The 20,402-nt window shown below is 45.2% G+C and overlaps 1 protein-coding gene across 2 annotated transcripts in view; it reads left to right on the forward strand.

Annotated features, from left to right (window-relative positions):
* Nucleotides 1-20,402, forward strand: part of PREX1 (phosphatidylinositol-3,4,5-trisphosphate dependent Rac exchange factor 1) — a 229,901-nt gene that overhangs the window by 140,257 nt on the left and 69,242 nt on the right. For both annotated transcript variants that reach the window (XM_019484535.2, XM_014609519.3), the window contains exons 10-13: nucleotides 7,400-7,547; nucleotides 13,412-13,512; nucleotides 16,925-17,028; nucleotides 17,800-17,849. In XM_019484535.2, the coding sequence (XP_019340080.1) occupies nucleotides 7,400-7,547; nucleotides 13,412-13,512; nucleotides 16,925-17,028; nucleotides 17,800-17,849 (403 nt within the window). The remainder of the gene's footprint in view (nucleotides 1-7,399; nucleotides 7,548-13,411; nucleotides 13,513-16,924; nucleotides 17,029-17,799; nucleotides 17,850-20,402) is intronic.

Raw genomic sequence — 20,402 nt, forward strand, 5'->3', positions numbered from 1 at the left:
TGAATTGTGCAAGAGAGTCACTGTGCGTGCATATATGCGTGTGTGTTTGTGAGAGCGTCTTTTATTGTCCGAGTTTTCCTCCATGTGATAATGGGTTTGCACTGGCCAGTGTTAATGACAAAAGATTCAAGTGGGGAGGTAGCTGCTTCTGAATTTAGTCCTGGACAGTTTGATGCTGATGCATCATCCTAGTTACAGGAATCAAATGGTCTGTTTCTGCCACACATTGAAGAACATTGAAAAAAATAGACTCAGACTGAAAGAGTTTTCTTTGCAAAGGGAGCCTGTAAGGGGGAATAACATCTGGTGAATGTACAGCCTTTGTCCAGGCAGTGATGCAAACCCATCCTGACATGAGGAGACCTATTTTTTATGTAATAAATAAAAGAGTTCAAGGAGGATACCTTTGGAAATATTTATGTTACTCAGACAAAAATTACAGTGACAAAGCTATGCAAAAGCGTGGGTTATTTTATACTTTCTGCTAGAGCTAAACATAAAAGGCTGGTCTTTGAAATTGTGCTATTAGATGAAGCTGAGGTGTCCCGAGTCTGAACTTAAAACAAGAAGTCAGGAGTTCCTGATCAATAAGCTTCAGACACTGACTCCTCCTGCAGCCTCAGAAAAATTGTTTTAATACTCAGATGGTTTCCCAGTCTTCTGAAGGGCATGGACAGAAGTGGTGTTGGTTAATTTTGGTAAAGCACTTTGGAGAGTCTGACCTGCTATTTAGAAGTGGCTTCCTATTTTGCAGGCATACCTGTGTGGGTGGAAGTAACTGTCAGTGTGTGGCCTCATTTATAGATCTAACTACGTGAGTGGACTGGCACTGATCGAGCCCAGACCTTGTAAAGTGTTAAGGGATCTTGACTGGGATTGTTATAGGAAGAAGGGAGTTACACATGCAGATTCCATTGAAATTTAATGGGAGCAGGATGCTAATCCTTTTAGGGTGCTTTTAAAATCCAAGCTTCAGTTTTTATAATAAAAGACTTCGTAGCAGAACAGTGCATATTCTGGTATGGACAGAGAGCTGGTGTGAGACCTTTGGTGGCCCCTGGCATAGACTAAGGCAGGGGGTGGCAACATTTTTGGGCCGAGTGCCAAAAAACCCTACAACTTTGACTTGGTGTGCCAGTGGCGGATGGCAAGGGAACCGTGAGGAGCCTGATCCTTGTTGTGGCAACACAGCCTTGGCTCCCTTCCTTGCCATGGTCCCTGAGGCACACATGCAGCTGCTACCAGCAACGAGCCAGGCCAGGGCTCCAGACCCTGGTGCAGCTGCTTGCAGTCTTGTGGCTGCCCTCTGCAAGCAGCCCAGGCTCTGGGCAGGCTCCTGCCACCCACCACAGAGCCCGGGCTGCTCTCAGCAGGGCTTGCGGCCTCCCCGCTGCCTGCTGCAAAGAGCTCAGGCTCTGGGTAGGTTCCTGCTGCTTGCTACAGAGCCTGAGCTGCTTGCAACAGGGCTTGAAGCCTCCCCACCCGTTGCTGTGAGCAGCCTGGACTCTGTGGCTGTGTGTCAGGGACCTGCCCAAAGCTGGGGCCGGCTGTGGCATGCCAAGCAAAATGGCTTCACATACCATGCTCCTCATGTGTGCCAGGGGTTACCTACCCATGGACTAAAGCATGGGTCCTTCCATCCTCCCATACACACACATTGGAAGACTTGCATTAACTGAACTTAATTGACCCTCAAAGCTCTGGCTATTTTCCTGGTTGCACGCTTCTAAAACCAATATAGTAGACATTATAGTACTTGAAATGCAGGAATCATTTACAATGTACCTTGTCATACATGAATCCCAAGGTACCTTCTTATGATAGCAAAGAGCCAGCTTCAGAATACAGGTCAGCCATGATATAAATTAAAGAGAACTCTAAACCTAAGGCTTGAAATCATTAAGGGATGGAATACCCCTGAAGGCAAGTGATAGGGAGCATTTTAATTTTTCAAAGACTGTGTTGTAACGATTAGGGGTGACAGGTCTCTTATTCATTGATCAGTTTTGCATCATAGTTTACTAGAAGAGGATCCCTTTGTGCTATTTTATGCGTCTTATTTCATAAAATGATGTTCCTGTCTCAAGAGCTAACCTCCGAGCACTAAACTACATTGCTGTAAAGATCAAGAAAATCTTCATTTCATAAAAAGCTCTTGTTTTATGGGCCCCTGGGTGCTAAGGAAATTTCACAAAGCATCTTGTAAAAAAAAAAAAAACAGCAGAGGAAGAAGAAGATTCACGTTTAAACAAGAAGTTAGTCAGGAGAGCGGTGATCCATCCAACGGAGAGGTCACAGACTGAGCAGAACCACAGGGATGGTTAAAAATTAGAGCATCCTAATGATAAGGGCTGATTTCTGGTGTGTCTGAGATGTCTGCTGATCTGAGTTGTTTTTAAACACACACATGCATACACACATCATAATATAATATATTATGTAGTTTTATAGCCCCAAAAGAGATGGTCATAAACATGAGAGATCTCCATTAGAGAAAGCATTGAATATGCATATTTTAACTGTTTATATCTCCCTCAAGAGCTGCTGATGATCCATTGAACATTTTTTAGAGACTGACTTCAGTTCTGTGTCCTTGATTTCTATTTGTCTCTCATGACAAGGGTGAGAATATTTGCGTATTAAGAACCTAAAAATGTCCATTGTTTGTGGGGATGGATGAACCTTCAAAGCATCCATTTTGTTTGGACGAGCACCCAACAGGACTGCTTGTCCTCCAGTGAGAGGGTTGTTTTGGAGGCTAGATACCTGGGTGGGAGAGCAGGAACTTGGGAGTCAAAAAGATATCTATTTTCTTCTGGGCTTTGTCATAAACTGATTTCTTAAATGAGCTGTGTGCTGCCTAGGTCAGTATGTTCAAAAGCAACCAGTAATTTTCATAGATTTCATAGACATTTGGGCTGGAAGGGACCCCAGAGGATCATCGAGTCCAGCCCCCTGCCCCAAGGGCAGGAAGTCAGCAGGGACCATAAGATCCCAGCAAGATAAGCATCCAAATGTGTCTTGAAGGCGTTCAGAGGGGGTGCTTGAACCACCTCCGGCAGCAGTCTATTCTAAACCTTGGGGACTTGGACAGTAAAGAAGTTCTTCCTCATGTCTAGCCTGAATCAGTCACGGTGGAGTTTGTGACCATTTGACCTTATCATCCCTTGAGATGCTCTAGTGAACAGACGTTCCCCCAGATGATGAGCACCCCTGGTAAACTTATAGGTGGCCACCAGATCACCATTGAGCCTGCGCTTTTCCAGGCTGAAGAGTCCCATGGCTCTCAGCCTGTCATCATAAGGTCTGTTTTCCTGACTTCTGATCATGTGCGTGGCTCTCCTCTGCACTCTCAAGCTTCTCCACATCCTTTTTGAATTGTGTGGCCCAAAACTGGATGTAGTACTCAAGCTGCGGCCTCACTGAGGCCAAGTACAAGGGGAGAATGACATCCTGGGCTTTGCTTGAGAAGCTTCTATGGATGCAAGCTAGTGTTTTGCTTGCTTTACTAGCTGCAGCATCACATTGAAGGCTCATGTTCATCTTGTGGTCAATAATGACCCCCAAGTCCCTTTCATCTGTAGTGCTAACCAGCGTGGCACTGCCGAGACTATAAGGATGCTGCAGGTTTTTCCTCCCAAGGTGGAGAACTTTGCATTTTTTGGTGTTGAACACCATCAGGTTCTCATCCACCCATTTCCTGAGCCTGTCAAGATCTGCCTGGATCACCCTGCTGTCCTCAGGTGTGGATGCTTTACCCCAGAGTTTTGAGCATCTCTGTTTTGCAGCTAGCTGCTTGAGATGTCTTGGGCCTGATTATTAGAAGTACTACAAAGCACTAAACAGCTCCAGGTTCTCTCAGCACTCCTAGAAATCAGGCCTGAGGTATATTAAGCTGGGCACCACGGAATGGATGTGTCTGAAATTGTTGGTCACTTTTTGCAAGTTATGATCTCACCCACTCTAGGTGCCTGTGTAAAACAAGGGAAATAGTACCTTCCTATTTTGAGGGTATGACATGGAACTTATGTGTAGATTGCTATTGAATCCTTAGGTAGACACTGATGATAAATATCAGCTCCTGTTATTACGCCTCCCAAATACAGGATGATATAAGGCTGGCGCAAATAACTCTGAAGAAACCAAAAGTACACATCCATAAAAACAAAAATCAAGGGGAAGATACAAGAAAACTTTGATCAGAGAAGCAAAAGCTTTTCATGCAATGCTGGCCACTCTTGAGATTTTTTTCTGCTGTTTTTTGTCATGTTGGTTTATGGTGTGGTACCTGATGACAGGAAACCCAGATAAGCACAGCTATTAGGGTAGGCATTCCAGACCTTATTGGAAAGCTTCATTGGAATTAAAGAACTTGAAAGGTCACCAAGCTATCAGTGTTTGGATTAAAAGGTTGGTGAACTTCCCAATCCTGTAGGATGAGAGGGGTAGAATGTGCATTCCAGCCGCTGTTGACATCAGAGCGCAGGGAATTCAGTGATGTAAGGCCAGAGTGAAACTTGTGTACTATTACACAGGCTGCTTTCTATCACAAGTTCACGTTGCAAATTAACCTTGGCTACATATGTCAGCATGCATAGTTGAATCAGGTCATGGGATGGTGAGGGAGGTGGCAAAGAGCCAGCAGGCTTGCAGTGCCAAAACCTTTAACCAGATATTGGATACATGAAACAAATGCTGTGCAAGATGAAATGTTGCATAAGACTCATTTCTTAAGCACATGCACTAAATCTGTGTAATAAACAGGAATCTGGGTTTTCCATTTTCTATGGAAAAATGGAGAAAAACATGGATTTCCCCCTTTACTCAAGGAAAACAAGGATTTTTCGTTTTAATGGAGAAACCTGTGGATTTTGCGGCCTTTCAAAGAGCTCTCTGCAGCCTGGCAGAGTTCCAGCTTGCACAGGGCTGGGGGGCACCGGGAGGAGGGCGGTCTGGCAGGGGGCGCCATGTGCATGTATATGCACAGCCTGGAGACCAGCTCCCACAGGTAAGTCGGGGGGTGGGGGGCGGAATTGAGGTCCCCATAGTGAGGGAGGGAGTTGGGCAAGGCTGGGGATGCTGCCCAGCAGGGCAGTGCGTGGGGCTTGGGGCCTGGGGTGGAATGCACAGCTGCAGGGCCCTGGCAAGGAGCGGGACAGGGCTGCAGGCACCTCGTCTGAGGGGGCGGGCTGGGTCCCCGCCATTCCATGCACTCCCCGGGGGAAGGGGGACCTGTGCCCCCCAGACCTGTGCATGGGGTGGGATTGGGTGTGGGCTGCCCACTGTGGGCCTGTGCCATTGCCCAAAACCCTGTGCTGCCACCCTTGCTGCTGCCACATGGGCAGGAAATGCCTTGCTACAGCAACATGGAGCTTGCAGCAGCAACAAGTGTCCTCACCCAGCCCCACTGTGCCCTGCAATGCCAGCTCACACCCATTGGGCTGAGGAGGTCCCAGGGGAGGGGCAGTAGGGTGGGGAGCCCAAGCCCTCATTCGGCAGCCTGCCTCACCCCTGCCCTGTGCACAGATTTGGGGGGCGTGGGTCCCTCCTGCCTCCCCGGGAGTGTGCGCAACAGCGGGGAGCCATCCCTCTCCCCCACCCGAGACTGCAGCAGGCAGCAGGGTAGGTAGCCAGGCTCTGTGCTCTGCTCCACTGCAGCAGCCACTGCCTCTGCCTGCAAGGGTCATGGGGCTGTGGACCCAGCTCCCTGGCCCCATAGCCCTGGCAGCTGGGGGCCCTCTCTGTCAGGGCTGGGGTGGGCAGGGGCTGTGGATGAGAGATGAGGGGCACCAGCAGAGCTGGGGGGCTGTAGTGGGGGAGTGAGGAGCACCACAAGGGGTGGGGGGGGGCCGTAGCAGGGGAGTGTGGAGCACCAGAAGGGCTGGAGGGGCTGTGGCTTGGGAGTGAGGGGCCTGGACCTGCGTTCTGTGAGTGATGGGGGCAGGGGGAGCTCTGATTTTCCATGATAAAAAACCCAAAATCAAATACCAAAATTTAGAGGTGCACCTGTACATTGGTCCAATATCAGATCAGCACCAATGTAAAGAAAATTGATTATATCAGAAATTGGCCTAATGTGGCTGATAATTTGGCTGATAAATGCCCATACATGTGCATAGCCCGGCAGCATGGAGATCTGCGTGCATCTGGTAAGTCTGTCCTGGTGAAAGTGGAGGGGGAGGGAACCACTTTCCAGTGTACCACTTGGAAAATGCCAGCTCTCAGTTCTCACTAATTTTTTGACCGCAGATAAAGAATGGAGTTATTCTTCTATTGCAGAGAACTCAGAAAGTTCACATCATAATATTTTAACACTATGAATTCCTACTGAGAATCTCTGAGTTTATTTTATTAATCCTGTTTGCATACCTTACATTGCTAACATTGTGGCACCCTGCAGCACCCTTGAAAGGATCTAGATACAAAAGGCAAACTGTTCATCCATTGGAAATTGCTAAAAATATTCTCTACCTAGGCTTTTAGTCTATTGTTTTAATCTATAAATATATCCATTACTCATAAAAGGTGCTAGAATAATATAACTAGAAAGCAAAATCTTGTTCTTTTCTAGAAAAGGTTCCTGCACAGTTGACAAGTACGCAACCGTTCTTACCCAGGGCCCTTAACCCTCATCTCTGAGGACAGGAACTTACAGCATATTCCATGGCCCATTCAAAAACTGAATGAAGAGTGCCAGGGAATTAGCCTTCATGATGGTGGTTTGGGGGATATTCATACATATTCCTTAGGAGCTGGAATGAGAAAAACAGGCTCTTTTAAACCCATTGCAACTTTCAGTCACATTTAATTTGGGCCACATTGAAACTGATAACTGGGAGGTTAAAATCTCCCATGACCCTTTCTTGAGCAAAATAAAAATTTCCATGTGGACACACATGATATAGTTACCCAAGTGTGCCTGTTAGCATAGTGTCATTTGTAAATGGTGTATTAATGGGATAGGCTGAGGAATTAATACTCAACACAGCCATCACATTCTGAAAAGATTTCTGCCACGTCAGACAAAGCTTATGAAGGCAATTTCAATGTCTAAAGGTGACATCATAACAAATGAATTTTGAAATGATAAGTATCTTATTTGTAGCTTGCCCAAAGTTTTGCATGTGTCTGATACCACTGTGCTCTGTCATAGAGCCACAAACGTGGGGCTTGTTGCTGATCTCCATGGGAAACATGAGAAAAGGCTGCAAGCTCTTCTGTACACCACCAGTGAGAGTTGCATATAATGAGATCAGGAAAGGACCCATATTAGCCATGATCATGGAAGTAGCCTACGCAGTAAACTCCTAACTTTTCATGTGGCTGCCACTTTGCATCTGGATGGGTTCAGCTCTCTTGGCGCTGAGTTTGTTGAGGGAACTCCTCCTTTGTATTCCAGGTCTGAAACTGGGAATGGAGAGGGATGCATACGTCATGATTGCAGAGAAAGGAGAGAAGCTGTATCACAAGATGATGAGCAAGAAAGTGAACCTTATCAAAGACAGGAGGAGAAAATTAAGCACTGTTCCCAAGTGCTTTCTTGGCAAGTAAGTGGTGGTTGGATTGAAAAGATCCTTTCATACCAATTAACAGAAGGGCCTGTGAGTTTTCAGTAGATGGTATTGCGAGGACAGATCAAATGTGCTTTGATGGGACTTAATTGGAAAGGTCATAACCCCCATTACAATTACAATTTATTAAAATTCATTATTAATTCCTATTTATTGCCCTGCTGGGCTGTACAATGGCTGCTTATTCAATTGTGGAATAATTCAGAACAGGTATTTCAGATACATGGCAGGAATAAGGAATGGTATTTAAACTTACAAATGCTTAATGCCTTGATAGCCCACCTGTTTCCCCTTTTATTCAGAAGAGGATGCTTAATGGCTGATATATGAACTCAGTAGTGTTGTTCCAGTAGAAGAGAGAGGCAATCTAAGACAGAGACTTCAATGGAGACAGTCTAAAATGAACAAGAGCCCTCAAGACTTCGATACAAGTACATGATAAAAAGGACTTTTCTGCATGAGAAAATGTTTCTTATATTTAGGCTAGACATTAGGAAATGATTAACAGGGACAGAGATTAAGCCTTGAAAGAGAGACTCTGGGGAAGGGGCCAGAGTGCCAGGATGGGGTTATTTGAGAATAGATTAGGTAAAACACTGGTGGGACTATTTTAGGGAAATCATAGTATCATAGTATTTAGGGTCGGAAGGGACCTAAACAGATCATCAGGTCTGACCACCCGCCCCAGGCAGGAACAGGTGCCGGGATCATGTCACACACAGCTCATGGAGAGTCACAAAGAAATGTCATACACAGCTCATGGAAAGGCAGGCTGGGTGACCTGAGGAGACTTTTCTGCTTCAGCTACAATTAAAATGGTCAGCCGGGAAAAAACAATTCTGAGGGATAGATTATCCAGTCACTTCCCCTCCCTCCTGCCCACAGTCGTTAGACCCAGGCAGTTTGCATGCATCTGGCCTCGAGTGTTCTTGGAGTGGAAGTGATGCAGTATCTTCATGCCTGACAGAAGGCAGTCTTTAAGGACAGGCTGGTATTCCTGGTATGGCAAGAGATCTTGGATCCTGTGATGATTTGATTTGATTTTATGTTTTGTGGGTTCACATGGAAAGCTTTGGGCTCTGGCTGTGAGCCAGGTCATAGTATTTTCCAATTTATGCACAACAGAAAACAGTCAGATGAAAAGACTGGGATGAGTTTGTCTTTAGCTGATGCCCCCATAGTTTGCTTAGTTCCCAAAGTCACAGGTAGAGATTTCTTGTTATTCCCTTCCTTTTTAAAGACATTTCTTTTGGTCCTTAAGTGTTCCATGTCTCCTTTTGCTCATTACCCTCAATCCTGCCTGGCAACAACCCCAGTTTGACTGGTCTTGAGAACATAGAGCATACCGATGCCACAGGCCTTACCTAGCTATACAAGGGATGCGTTGCATTTCAGTCCTCACCTTCTGTAAACTTGCTTTTCCATTGTGGACTTTTTCTGAATGATTCATTTTATTTATGACCTGCACACACTCTCTGGCAGTTCCTGCCTAGGTTCTCAAAAGAAGAAGCCCCCAATCATATTGAAATGTGCCTACAGGTTTGGGTTTTTTGTGGCACATATGAGTGTCGGCCAAGATGATGCAGCCAGAAGATGCTAATGTTGATGCATCTGTCTACCCAGCTGAGACCTGGACAACATACAAGGGTAGACCTACCAACAAGGGTAGAGATACCTCAAGTCACTGGAGAAGTACCATCAGTGCTGCCTGCAGAAGATCCTTTGAATCCGGAGGGTAGACAGATGCACCAACACTAGCATCCTCTTGCAAGCAAACACCACAAGCATTGAGGTGATGATCATCCAACATCAACTTTGCTGGGCCAGCCATGTCATCTGGATGTCTGACTCTAGACTCCTGAAGCAAGTTTTATTCTCCCAGCTCAGTCAAGGCATATGGTCAAGAGCAGCGGTCTCCAACCTTTTAAGTAGGAGATCACCTTTGGCATTTAAAAGCAACCCAAGATCTACTGTGTGCCACTGCAACCCCCCCTCCCCCATACCTAGCAGGTAAGTCTGCGGGGAGGGAAGTGGGGGGGCAGATTGAGGCAGAGGGACAAAAATATTTGGGGGCGCACTTCCCCAGCAGGTAGGTCCCATCTGACTCAACTTACCCCTGCTCCTGCCTCTGCGGCACTGTCCCTCACTGCAGAGGCCTCGGTCTAGCCCCACCTCTTCCCTCCCCCACGGACTGACCCGCTGGGCCGGGGTGTGCACACGGGCATTCAGCCCCCTACTCCAGCCTCGGATCGATGCCAAGAAGCTCCAAGATCTACTGGTGGATCGAGATCCACTGGTTGGTGACCACTGCTCAAGAGGAAGGCAGAGAAAATGCTTCAAGCACGTCCTTAAGGTCACAATATTGATATCAGCTCATGGGAGACTATTGCCCAGGACTGCCCCAAATGAAGGAAGAGTCTGTTGCAAGGATATCAGTACTTTGAAACCTTATGACTCTGCTTTTGCATATGTAAAATTGCTTGCACATTTCAATGTACTTGTGTAAGCAAAAGTAAAAGCTTAGGGTTGGAAATCTAACCCCTGATGTGTTAAGGACAGAGTATGTGAAGTAACTCCTGGAGGTGAGGCAAACACTCTGAACAACTTGTGAAAGCTGTGGGACGCTCACTTTTCTTTTTCACTTCTCTCAGCCAGTAGAAGTGAAGAAGGGTAGTATATCTCGTTTCTTTGAGCCAGTTGGTACTACTCCTTGTCAGTCAGTCACTAGGAAAGGCAGTGAGGAGCTGAGATACAGATGCATGAGACTGAATTAGATGCTCAAAGAGTTTTCCTTAAAAATATTTTAGGTCATATTTAATGCACAGTTCAGTTGCTAGTTTAAGTCAGATCCAGAGTCATTAGAGATGTGTACAGAAATCAAGTACCGGTAATTTTGTGTGCATGCGGTCACTCAATTGTCTGCTGGCCCCTTTCACATGCAATTGCCTAATGTCCATAAACATTTCAGTAAGATAATCCATGTGAATGCTTTTCCCCAACAAATGGGTCAAGTTAAAATTCCATCATCCTGTAAAGTCCTTGATGATCCTGCAGGGCTCTAACTGCCTTCAAGCAGATGCTTTTTTGGCAACAGTCCAGCATCTGTATAACAAGAGTTGGAATATTTCTGGATCATACATTTCTCAGAGTTTATTAAGCTGGGAGAGCGAACACTTACTAGTTTTACTTCTGAACCAAATGCCATAGAAATCTCAAAGTAGTACTTTAAAAAAACAGCTTGTACTTTTAAGCGTTTCAAGTAGTTGGGTGAAGGATTCAATTTTTTTTGCCATCAGCACTTGGGGTTTTGTATTTAATGAAAACAGTGTTGTGTTGAGCAATCCCAGCAAAGTCCAAGGATGCAATTCCTAATGAAATAAGCAGTAACTGTAAGAGTGATAGCATCCTACTCAGATCTGGGTGCAAATTGTCAGCTGGTGTAAATTGTCATAGCTTCCCTGAAATCAGTGGACAATTTATGCCAATGGTACTCTGGTGTCTCTTGTCTAATCATGATTGTACTCCTTGGTGTGTAGGTCTCGAATAGGGCGTACTTCAGACAATTGTGTAACACGTCCTGTTCTGTATAATGGGTGTGGATCATCTGATTCCCACTTCATCCCTCTGGCTAGTTTATTTCCTTATCCAGTCTGGCTTCTCAAAGCGATTCAGAATCACTAGGACATCATGTGTCTTCCCCTTCTCAAATGCAGCATCTTACTCATCACTGCACTACTCTGGTGATAGGAGCTCTTCAAACTGGTTTCCATCAGATTACACTGGGGTATTGAATCAGTCTCACTGCTTTTTGTTTGCCATTACAGTTATATGTAGACACTTAAGAAGTTGGAGCTTTCTGTTGTTCTCAGAGGAAAACACAAACGTTACCTAGGCTGGGAGGAGGCAGCTGCTGATAAACCCAGAAATACTGAAAATGTCACTCTCAAAGCCCATAGTTGTAGACACTGTTGCTGGTTTTGATAAGCAACAACCATACACAAATTGGCAGGTGCCCAACTGGTTTATTGAGCTCAGATCTCCCATATGTTGCTTTGCTTTCAAATATTTCTTTTGTTCTTTTCTATGAACTTAACACATTTCTAGTGTAATCCCCAATTAAACTGACAGGACACTGGCAGTCTCCCATTCATCAGGCTGGCAATGTTTATTTGTTCTACATGTATTGTCTTTCTAGTTGTGCCAACGTACTATGTATCTAGCCATGTTCACTGTCTTTTCTCTATCCCTGTTTGCAGCTCTGCATGCTCCAGCATCCCCTTTACTATAAACTTTTAGTAGGGCACAAGGGATTGACAATCATTTATTTATAAACCAGGCACCAGATTTAATATAGTGACACTAAATTAACCCGTCAGCGGGACTTTTAACTGTGCTTTGCCAGAACTCTGAGGGACTATGCTTTCATTTGCTTGGTGTAATGCCATTTAAGCCCATATTTTACACCATCAAATACATATCTGTTATATCCAATCTTTCCTTACATGAATCTGCTACTTATAGGGCATGTCTACACATCACCATCAACATTTTTTTGGCCAGAGTGCCGAAAACCCCTACAATGCCTACCTTGGAAGGTGCCAGAGTGCTGGCATGCCAGAAAAACAAAATGAGGGCAGGGGTACATGGCAGGATGCCCTGTTTGTGCCCCTTTCTTCCTTACCCTGCCCCCCAAGCCCTGCTGCCCCTTGGCCCCCAAGCCCTGCTGCCCCTTGCCCCCCTGCCCTGCTGCCCTGTGCCCCCCACCCAAAGCCCCTGCCCCCAGCCCGGGCTCTGTGGCTGGCAGCAACTACCCAGAGCCGGGGCCAGCTGCAGCCGGAAGGCTGCAAACAGCTGCGCCAGGCTCTGGAGCCCAGTCACCAGCTCCATGCTGGTGGCGACTGCGAGCTCACCTTGGGGCGGCCTGCACTGCCCTGCTGTCTGCCCTGAGGTGCACACGCTGTTGCCGCCAGCACAGAGCTGGTGACTGGGCTCCAGAGCCCGGCACAGCTAATTGCATCCTGCCCGCTGCTTGCTGCAGCTGCCCAGAGCCCAGGCTGGCTACAAACAGCTGCGCCAGGCTCCAGAGCCCAGTCACCAGCTCTGCGCTGCTCCGAAGCGGGTGCACACATCGGTACAGAGCTGATGTCTGGGCTTCAGAGCCTGGCGCAGCTGTTTGCAGCCTCTTGGATGCAGCCAGCCCTGACTCTGGGTAGCTGCTGCCAGCAGGGAACCTGGGCTGCTCCCAGCAGGCAGCTGGGATGCTGCAAGCCCTGCTGGGAGCAGCCCGGGCTCCAGCAGCTACCCAAAGCTGGGGCTCACCATGGCATGCCGAGCAAAATGGCCTCGTGTGCCATGCCTGGCATGCGTGCCAGGGGTTGCTGACCCCTGCTTTAGTACTTCCTTTTGGAAATTAGACTAAAGCATGGCACAGTAATCGCCCGTACTGTGCCATGTGCGTGGTGCATGGTTAGATTTAGCCGCTACGTTGCCATAGTGCACTAAAATGGGGGAGTGCGCCACTACAGCAGCGTAGCTGTTGATCATGTGTAGACCCACGTGATCACTATGTCGCTGTAGGGTGATGTGCAGATGTGCCCATAGTGAATTAAGGGGAACAATGGGAGTAGTTCCCCATAGGAAATGCACTTCATGCTTCCAGAAATGTGGATAATCCAGCCATCCAAAAGAGGCATCATCATTCCTCTCCCTATACAATAACTGTCACGGTTGCTTCAGGAAGGGAGTCACCTGTAGTTGGATGATGCAGTGTAGAGACATGTGACAGCTTACCTTCAGGGGGAGAAAGCTAATTACTTCTGCTGCTCTACTTCCCTCTACAGTGAGTTTGTATCCTGGCTAATGGAGATTGGGGAGATAAGCAAACCAGAAGAAGGAGTCAACTTGGGACAAGCGCTGTTGGAAAATGGTATCATTCATCATGGTGAGTGAGCCAGATATTATGTACTGGAGAGTATAGTGCAGTGGTTCTCAACCTTTTTAGACGTAAGACAACCCTTGTCAGACTTGAGGCACCCCTCCATAACTTTTGTGAATTGAGTGGCACCCTATTTAAAAAACTTAATTTATTACAGGGCTTACCTCTTTGTGTGGTGGAAAGGGGCAGGCAAGCGGGCTGGCGCAGGGAGACCCTGAGCCTGCCCTTATCTGTTTATCTCCTCACACTTCCTGCAGCACCCTTCAAAAGATCTTGCAGAAGGTAGGGCAGAGAGACATTTGACAGTTTTCTCTGAAAAATGAGGCTCATCCTCAGCAGCTGCACAACTGAGGAGTGTTCGGTGTTAGGCAGCATTTCCCCCTCATTCCTGCCAGTGAGATTTCCAGCCCTAGAGGAAGGAGTTGTTGGAGAGGATTTGTTCTTTCTAGCTCAATTTCCAAGAGCTTCTCTCTTGAGTAATGCATTCTGTGACTTGGGAGATTAAACCCAGAGGACAAGCTTTCTCCTTGAAGTCCTAGGCAGATTATTAAAGTGCTTAGGCCACTTTGCACAAGCTGTTTGTATGAGCTGCTGCACACCTTAGCTATTTAGAAACCTAGTCCACTCCCCATTTTTATAGTGAAGTAGCAAGTTTTCCTGTCCATCCTGCCCTTTGAAACCCAGATTTCTCCTGCTGTTTTCCATTATTTTGCCATTTCAGAAAACAGATAGAGCAACTCAGGCATATGTAGTTTAAACAGCAGGTTCCCTATTTCTAGCATTCAGGTGTATGTGCCTGGAAGGTGCACATCAAATAAAATAAGCTTTTTTATTCCTTGATGGTTTAAAGCCCGATGGCCACATTTCTCAGCAATCTTTCTCAATCCAATTTAAGTAGGGTAGCTATTTAATTAGACTAGTATTGCTTTAATCTCTTGGTATTATAGCTCCACAAGCATGTCTTCCAGGCGATTATAACAGTGTTAAGTAAGGGCGCTTGTTATCCTTCTTTGCTGTAAGCCAACAAGCAGCAGCAGCACCAACAGTTCTCAAAGCACATATATTTCCATTGCCCAGGTGCAGATGCATTCATTCATGTACAGGCCAAATTCAGAGGAGACCGGATTCATTCATCCTACAGGCCCAATTCAGAGGAGATTGGCTCCCATTCGGGCACCAAATTAATGGAGCAGATTTTCAAAAGTGCTCAAATACCCAGTCTTTCCCTTATGACAAAGTAATTAGTTACTCAGGTCCACCAGAGACCTTCCAGAAAGATCAGAGCCCTATGAGTTTTTAAAATGTTGCATGCACATAGAGCTTTTAACATCACTGCCTCCTGCTAACAACAAGCAAACTCTAGAAAGCATTTGCAGATCTGGCTTCAGTTGAAGAAGCATCCCTCAAGGCTTTGAGATTTTTTTGGCAAACCATTACAGGAGAAAAACACTCCATGATCTGTCTCCTTATCTAGCAGGAGGTTCAGACTGAAGCATGCAGTATTGCCTCACATTAGGCAACACGCCTTATCTTTTGCTGTTCACTTGCCATAAAGTGTTCGCTTATGGGAAAAGAAATGCTGATCTCCAGGCCTGCTTGGTTATGGCCAAGGCAGAACATAATGCAGCCATAGTGGATCTCTGACCTGTGGGAATGCTGAGTTTTCTCCATCTTATCTGCTGTTTCCTTTTCCTCTTCTTTAATCTCAGCTCCTTTATCTGGGCCTGCTAATGTGGAAGTGCTGGCCTTGTATCTGCTGCAGAGAGCCAAAGGAGTTTCATCAGAACCCTGTCCTACTCCTTTTCTAGGCACAAAGAATCAAAAGGATTTGTCAGCAGATCTCGGTTAGATTCAGAAGTGGGCAGATGTCAAAGGGAAGGGGAAGCTAGTAGCCATCACAGAGGACTTCAGAAGTCCATTCACATATAAGGAATAAGGATAAGAAGTGTTTGTGTTCTGCATCATGGAGCCAGCTTCCCTTTTTAGCCTCTGGGACAATTGTTCCATCCTACCAAAGCCAACTCTTTGACTTCTAGGACACCCAGAGATGAGGGATGCACTGAGTTTAGGCAAGATCACTCTTAGCCCCAGATATCCACAAGGAAGCAAGTTCAGTCTTCTAAACATTGGGCCTCTCCACCCCACAGCTCATACCAAATGCTAGTATTAAGCTGGGTGAAGCTAACTGTGTGTCACTGTCGCCGTTCTTACAGGCTGGCTAAACACTATCTAAACTTATTCAGTATCAAGTAGCTTAATCTGTTTAAAAATCTGTTTGCTAGGAACTGTCACCAGCCCAGTAAATGGAGCTTCAAGGAAGAAAACCTGGGGTCCACCACCTAGGTCTGGCTGCATATATATCCATGTAGAAAAGGCAGGGATAACTAGAGCCAGTAGCCCCCCTTTTTCAACTTTCCTCACTGCCCTTGGCTCTATTTTCTTGTGTCTCTCTAGTCTTTTACATCTGCTTCCTTGCTTGGGTTGAAGCAGGTGCCCCTGAAACCAACCTGGGAACAGCTGCAGATCTGTGCTTCACATTGACAAATCCACAAGTTATTTTGTTGGTTAATTTGAGATTTAATACTTATCCTGGACTGTGGAACTAGAGCTGTGTGTGTGCTTGTATTTGTTTATGCATTTACTCTTCAATATGAAAGCTGTTCTCCTACATGCCCCCTAAAAAGAGATTGCATTTTAGACATGAGACCAACTTATATATATATAATTTGGATCTAGGTTTTATCCATCGCCCCTGCCCAGTGAAGCATATTTTCTTTGACTATTATATTAAAATGTGGCACAACACAATAATATCTTACTCTCACTACTATAAAATTAGCCATTTTAGCAAAGAAAGTAGTCTCTGGAGAGCACCATTGAATTCAATCAGTTATCGCATGAACATACTATTAAAAACAAGTACCCTGGTGTCCCACCAGAATACTCGCTGCTTTTGAAAATGATGTATACTCCGGTGGCAGCTGCAAAGATGATTGCCATAAAACTAAGTTGTCTGCAGTTGGATTACTAAATCTGCAAGGGTCTGACTCAAAACTCATTGAAATAAGTGGAAAGATTCCCATTGACTTCAGTGGAGCAAAACACTAAATAACTGAAACAGACTGAACATAAGAGTTTAGAGAATAGCATTTTGTGCGATATTTTGGTTTTATTGAAGTTACAGCAGTTTGGAAGACTATTCCTTTGGGCCCAGCCATTCAGAAATGCATGTGTGCAATCTTTTTATACCCAGTAATTCTATGTGCTTACCTGAAAAGTCTGCCTTCATATTAGAGATGCTATAGGAAATAATAGATTCCCACTGTGATTCTTTATCTACTGATATGTCACACTGGCACAGTAAATGGCAAGCAGGGTTGAAATAAAGTGATTATTAATTACTGTGCTTATGTTTCAGTTTCAGATAAGCACCAGTTTAAGAATGAGCAGGTGATGTACAGATTCCGGTATGATGATGGCACTTACAAGCCGAGAAGTGAATTGGAAGATATCATGTCCAAGGTACATGCTCTTTTTGGGCTGGAGCGAGATAACAGCCATGCATAATAGCTACAGAATTTTCTTTCTGTCATTATGGCTGTGACCAATTTATACCTCATGTTGGTGAAACTGCTATGCTGTATCAAGCTGGCACCGTGATAGTGCAGGAGACATTCTGTCTTCTTCACTCTTCACATCTCCCATTTTTTCAGGCTACATTAGACTAGCTCATGGATAAGGAGAGGAAGCAGAACCCAATGATAAATGATTATTTACTTATATTGTGGTTGCAGTAGGTTCTGCAAGACCACAATAGGCCAACCAGCGCCAGCTGAGGATCTGGCCATAATGGTTTTACAAGAGGGGTGATGTATCATAGGCATGTACATACTCAGCTTTTTTTCTGGTAATTATATTTATTTAATGTGAGTTACAGTGACCTCCATTTGACCATTATTAATGGATATCCTTACTGGATATGACAAGGAAAGTTTAGATGGAGGAGATGGGTAAAAAGATGGGCAAAGAGAATGATCATAGCATGTGCACACTGGATTGCTGAAGAGAAGGAGGTTGGCTGTGGAGAGCAGGTTTGAAACCCCTGTGTTGGCAATGGGGGAGGAGGAGGAAACACTGTTGGTGCTAGGGAGGTTTCTAGAAATATTGGCAAATATAATTCCTAATGAGTAGTTGCTGCTGCATTCCTGGTGTAGCACTAATTATTCTGCATGGCTTTTAACACATATTCGATCTGGTAAAACATTATAATGCCTCATTTGTCTCTTTCCTTAGGGTGTGAGGCTCTACTGCCGATTGCACAGTCTTTACATTCCAGTGATAAAGTAAGTTTACATTCACGGCTTCCTTGCATATTATAGCTGCTTTTTTTAAAGGGGTAAGAGGCCAACATTTGAAATCTTACCTCTTTTCTCTGCAACCTATAATAAAACAGTTTGCCCAGATTATTGAGTTTCCTATACTGCCATCCTATTCCCATTGCTGAGACTAGCTGATATTCTGCTGCTGAAGGAACCAAGAACTGAACTTTGTAGGAATACATCCAGGGATTTTCTCTGGGGTTCGTTCTCTCTGCTGTCTACCCCAGCCCTTAACCTAGAAACCTTGATAGTGTGACATCGGTCCATTTATTTATCCCAGAAGGAGATACAGTGTGGTTTTAATAAGTGGCTAGTGATTCGTAGTAGATTGTGGAGGGCAGATGAGGTTGGGGATTGTTGAGTTGTTTGTTTTATTGCTATTTAAGGCTGCAAACAGATGTTTCATTTATCCTGAGAGAAACCATTTTTGTCCTAGGACTAATTGTGATCACTCTGACGTCCATGTCCATTGTCTTGGGACAAACCCTAAAAAGGGTCATGGGATAAGAAGTGCTAAAAGCTTGTCTTAGGACATCTCGAAGTGTGTCTAAACAGTTGTACTGGGATTGAATCAATGCAGAAAAGCAGCAGCTCATTCAGCCTCTCACTAAAACCCGATTGGAAGGGCGATGTGTGTACACTCCAATCCTGGGACTTCTCTGTTTTGGAGTAAACACAGGCACAGCTTACTCCAGGACAAATGCAGCATCTGTTCCTAGCCTAAGTTATGTAGATTTATCCAGAGGCTGAACCAATGGGCTCATAAAAAAATCACCTTGGGACAAGCCCTGAAGTCAAAACCCTCTTTGAAGTCTGCAGGAAACTAGTCTAAAAGGAGTGCATTTAGGCAAACAAAACTCAGCTCAGGAAAAAGAAAGCTAACTTAGCTGACTATCTAACCAGCTACCCAGATGCAGGAGACAAGATTTTCAAATGCCAGTGCATTGCGTAGGCCCTCCAGGAAGCTCTTCCTTCCATCTCCCTGTGATGGAAGATCTGCACTTACTGACTGTATCATGCCCCTGTTTGAATAATTTGGATGTCCTTTTCAGCTGCTTGTGACTGAGAATTGAATAGTGTCATGGGAACCATTTTTTTTAAGCATCACAAAATGTTGGTGACAAAAATAACCCCTCCTGGAAAAACATATATGGTAGGTCTGATCAGAGTGCATTTCTTGTTCTTGAGTTGCTCAGCAGATGTTCCAATACAGACGATAGGCCATTGTCTTGCTAAATGAATCTGCAGCATAGACACATTTAATCAATCATAATTCCTTCCACTTAGCTGAAATCACAGTTACTCTGGGAGGGACAGTTCTGGGTCATATGTGTATATGTGTTTGTGCGTGTGCATGTGTAGGCTTTAGCTATTAAGACAGTAATTCATATGTAAAGCAGGAAATGAAAGTGGTAAGTCAGGCTAAGAAAAATGTCACTGACCCTGGGGTGCCTGCAGCATGAGCGGGATTTTGCTAAATGCAGCAGTCTCATGTGTGTGATCAGCAAGGAAGAAAGCAACCACCACTACAGGCCCATCTTGTGGCATTTTAACAGTGCGCTATTTTTGCTTTGAGAAGATTTTCTATTCCATTCAGCGCTGTCAATATTAATGACAGGGTGTCTTTAAACTGGATGACCCATGAAAAATTACAGCCTCTCAAAACTTTTGGGCTCCCCTTGGACAGTCTTCTATCTTTGACACACTCAGACTCTTCTCCCTATGTCACTGGCCCTCCAACAGGCTCTTCCTTCCACTGCTTTGTGATGGACCTGTGTTTTCCATGCTCACGTCCTTCATCTTGGAGGCAGCTCCCTGGAACCATGCAGCAGTGCATTAATCTAGTACCCATTTTGGATCATTACTTTGTGTGGCATCCTCTACTGTTCTCACAGTTCCTGCTGTCATGGTTGGTGGAACCCATTTTCATGGCAGGCTTTAGTTTTTAACATGGAGGGAAGCCTGCTGGGCTTGAAACATACAGGTATAAATGCTATATAGTGATGGAAGCAACCTGTGCAGAAAATTAGTAGATTTATGGACTAGGCAGCTCAATTAACAATGATGGTTGTCAGGACAGGAGAACTCATATACTGCCTAGGCTCTAATCTGTGAGTGCTAGACAATGCTGCCCTGTTTATCTAGGCAGGAGACAATGATGAGCATTGGGCTACTTTAGCTTGGCTGAAGCAGGGAGCTTTTGGTACACATTCAAGGTATGTTTCCATATTGTGGCCACTCATTTATTAGCCTCACCTGCAGTTGATGAGCCTGAGTAGCACACTGTGCTTGATTTTCAGCCTTCAGTTCATATTAACTAAATCGGTAGAGAAAGTCAGTGAGTTAATGCTGAAACATCTATCCTGACAAGCATTTAACTAGAAGCAGTGAATGACTGGGCCCTGGACCAAGATCTCAATGCCAGTAAAATGTTAGCTCATTCATCCTGATTTCAAAGCTCTCTTAGTATGTCGGTGCTAATATTAAAATGCTAGGAGCTGCCTCGCACAAATTGGA

The sequence above is a fragment of the Alligator mississippiensis genome, chromosome 9, assembly GCF_030867095.1.
Source record: "Alligator mississippiensis isolate rAllMis1 chromosome 9, rAllMis1, whole genome shotgun sequence".
NCBI classification, from domain to species: Eukaryota; Metazoa; Chordata; order Crocodylia; family Alligatoridae; genus Alligator; species Alligator mississippiensis.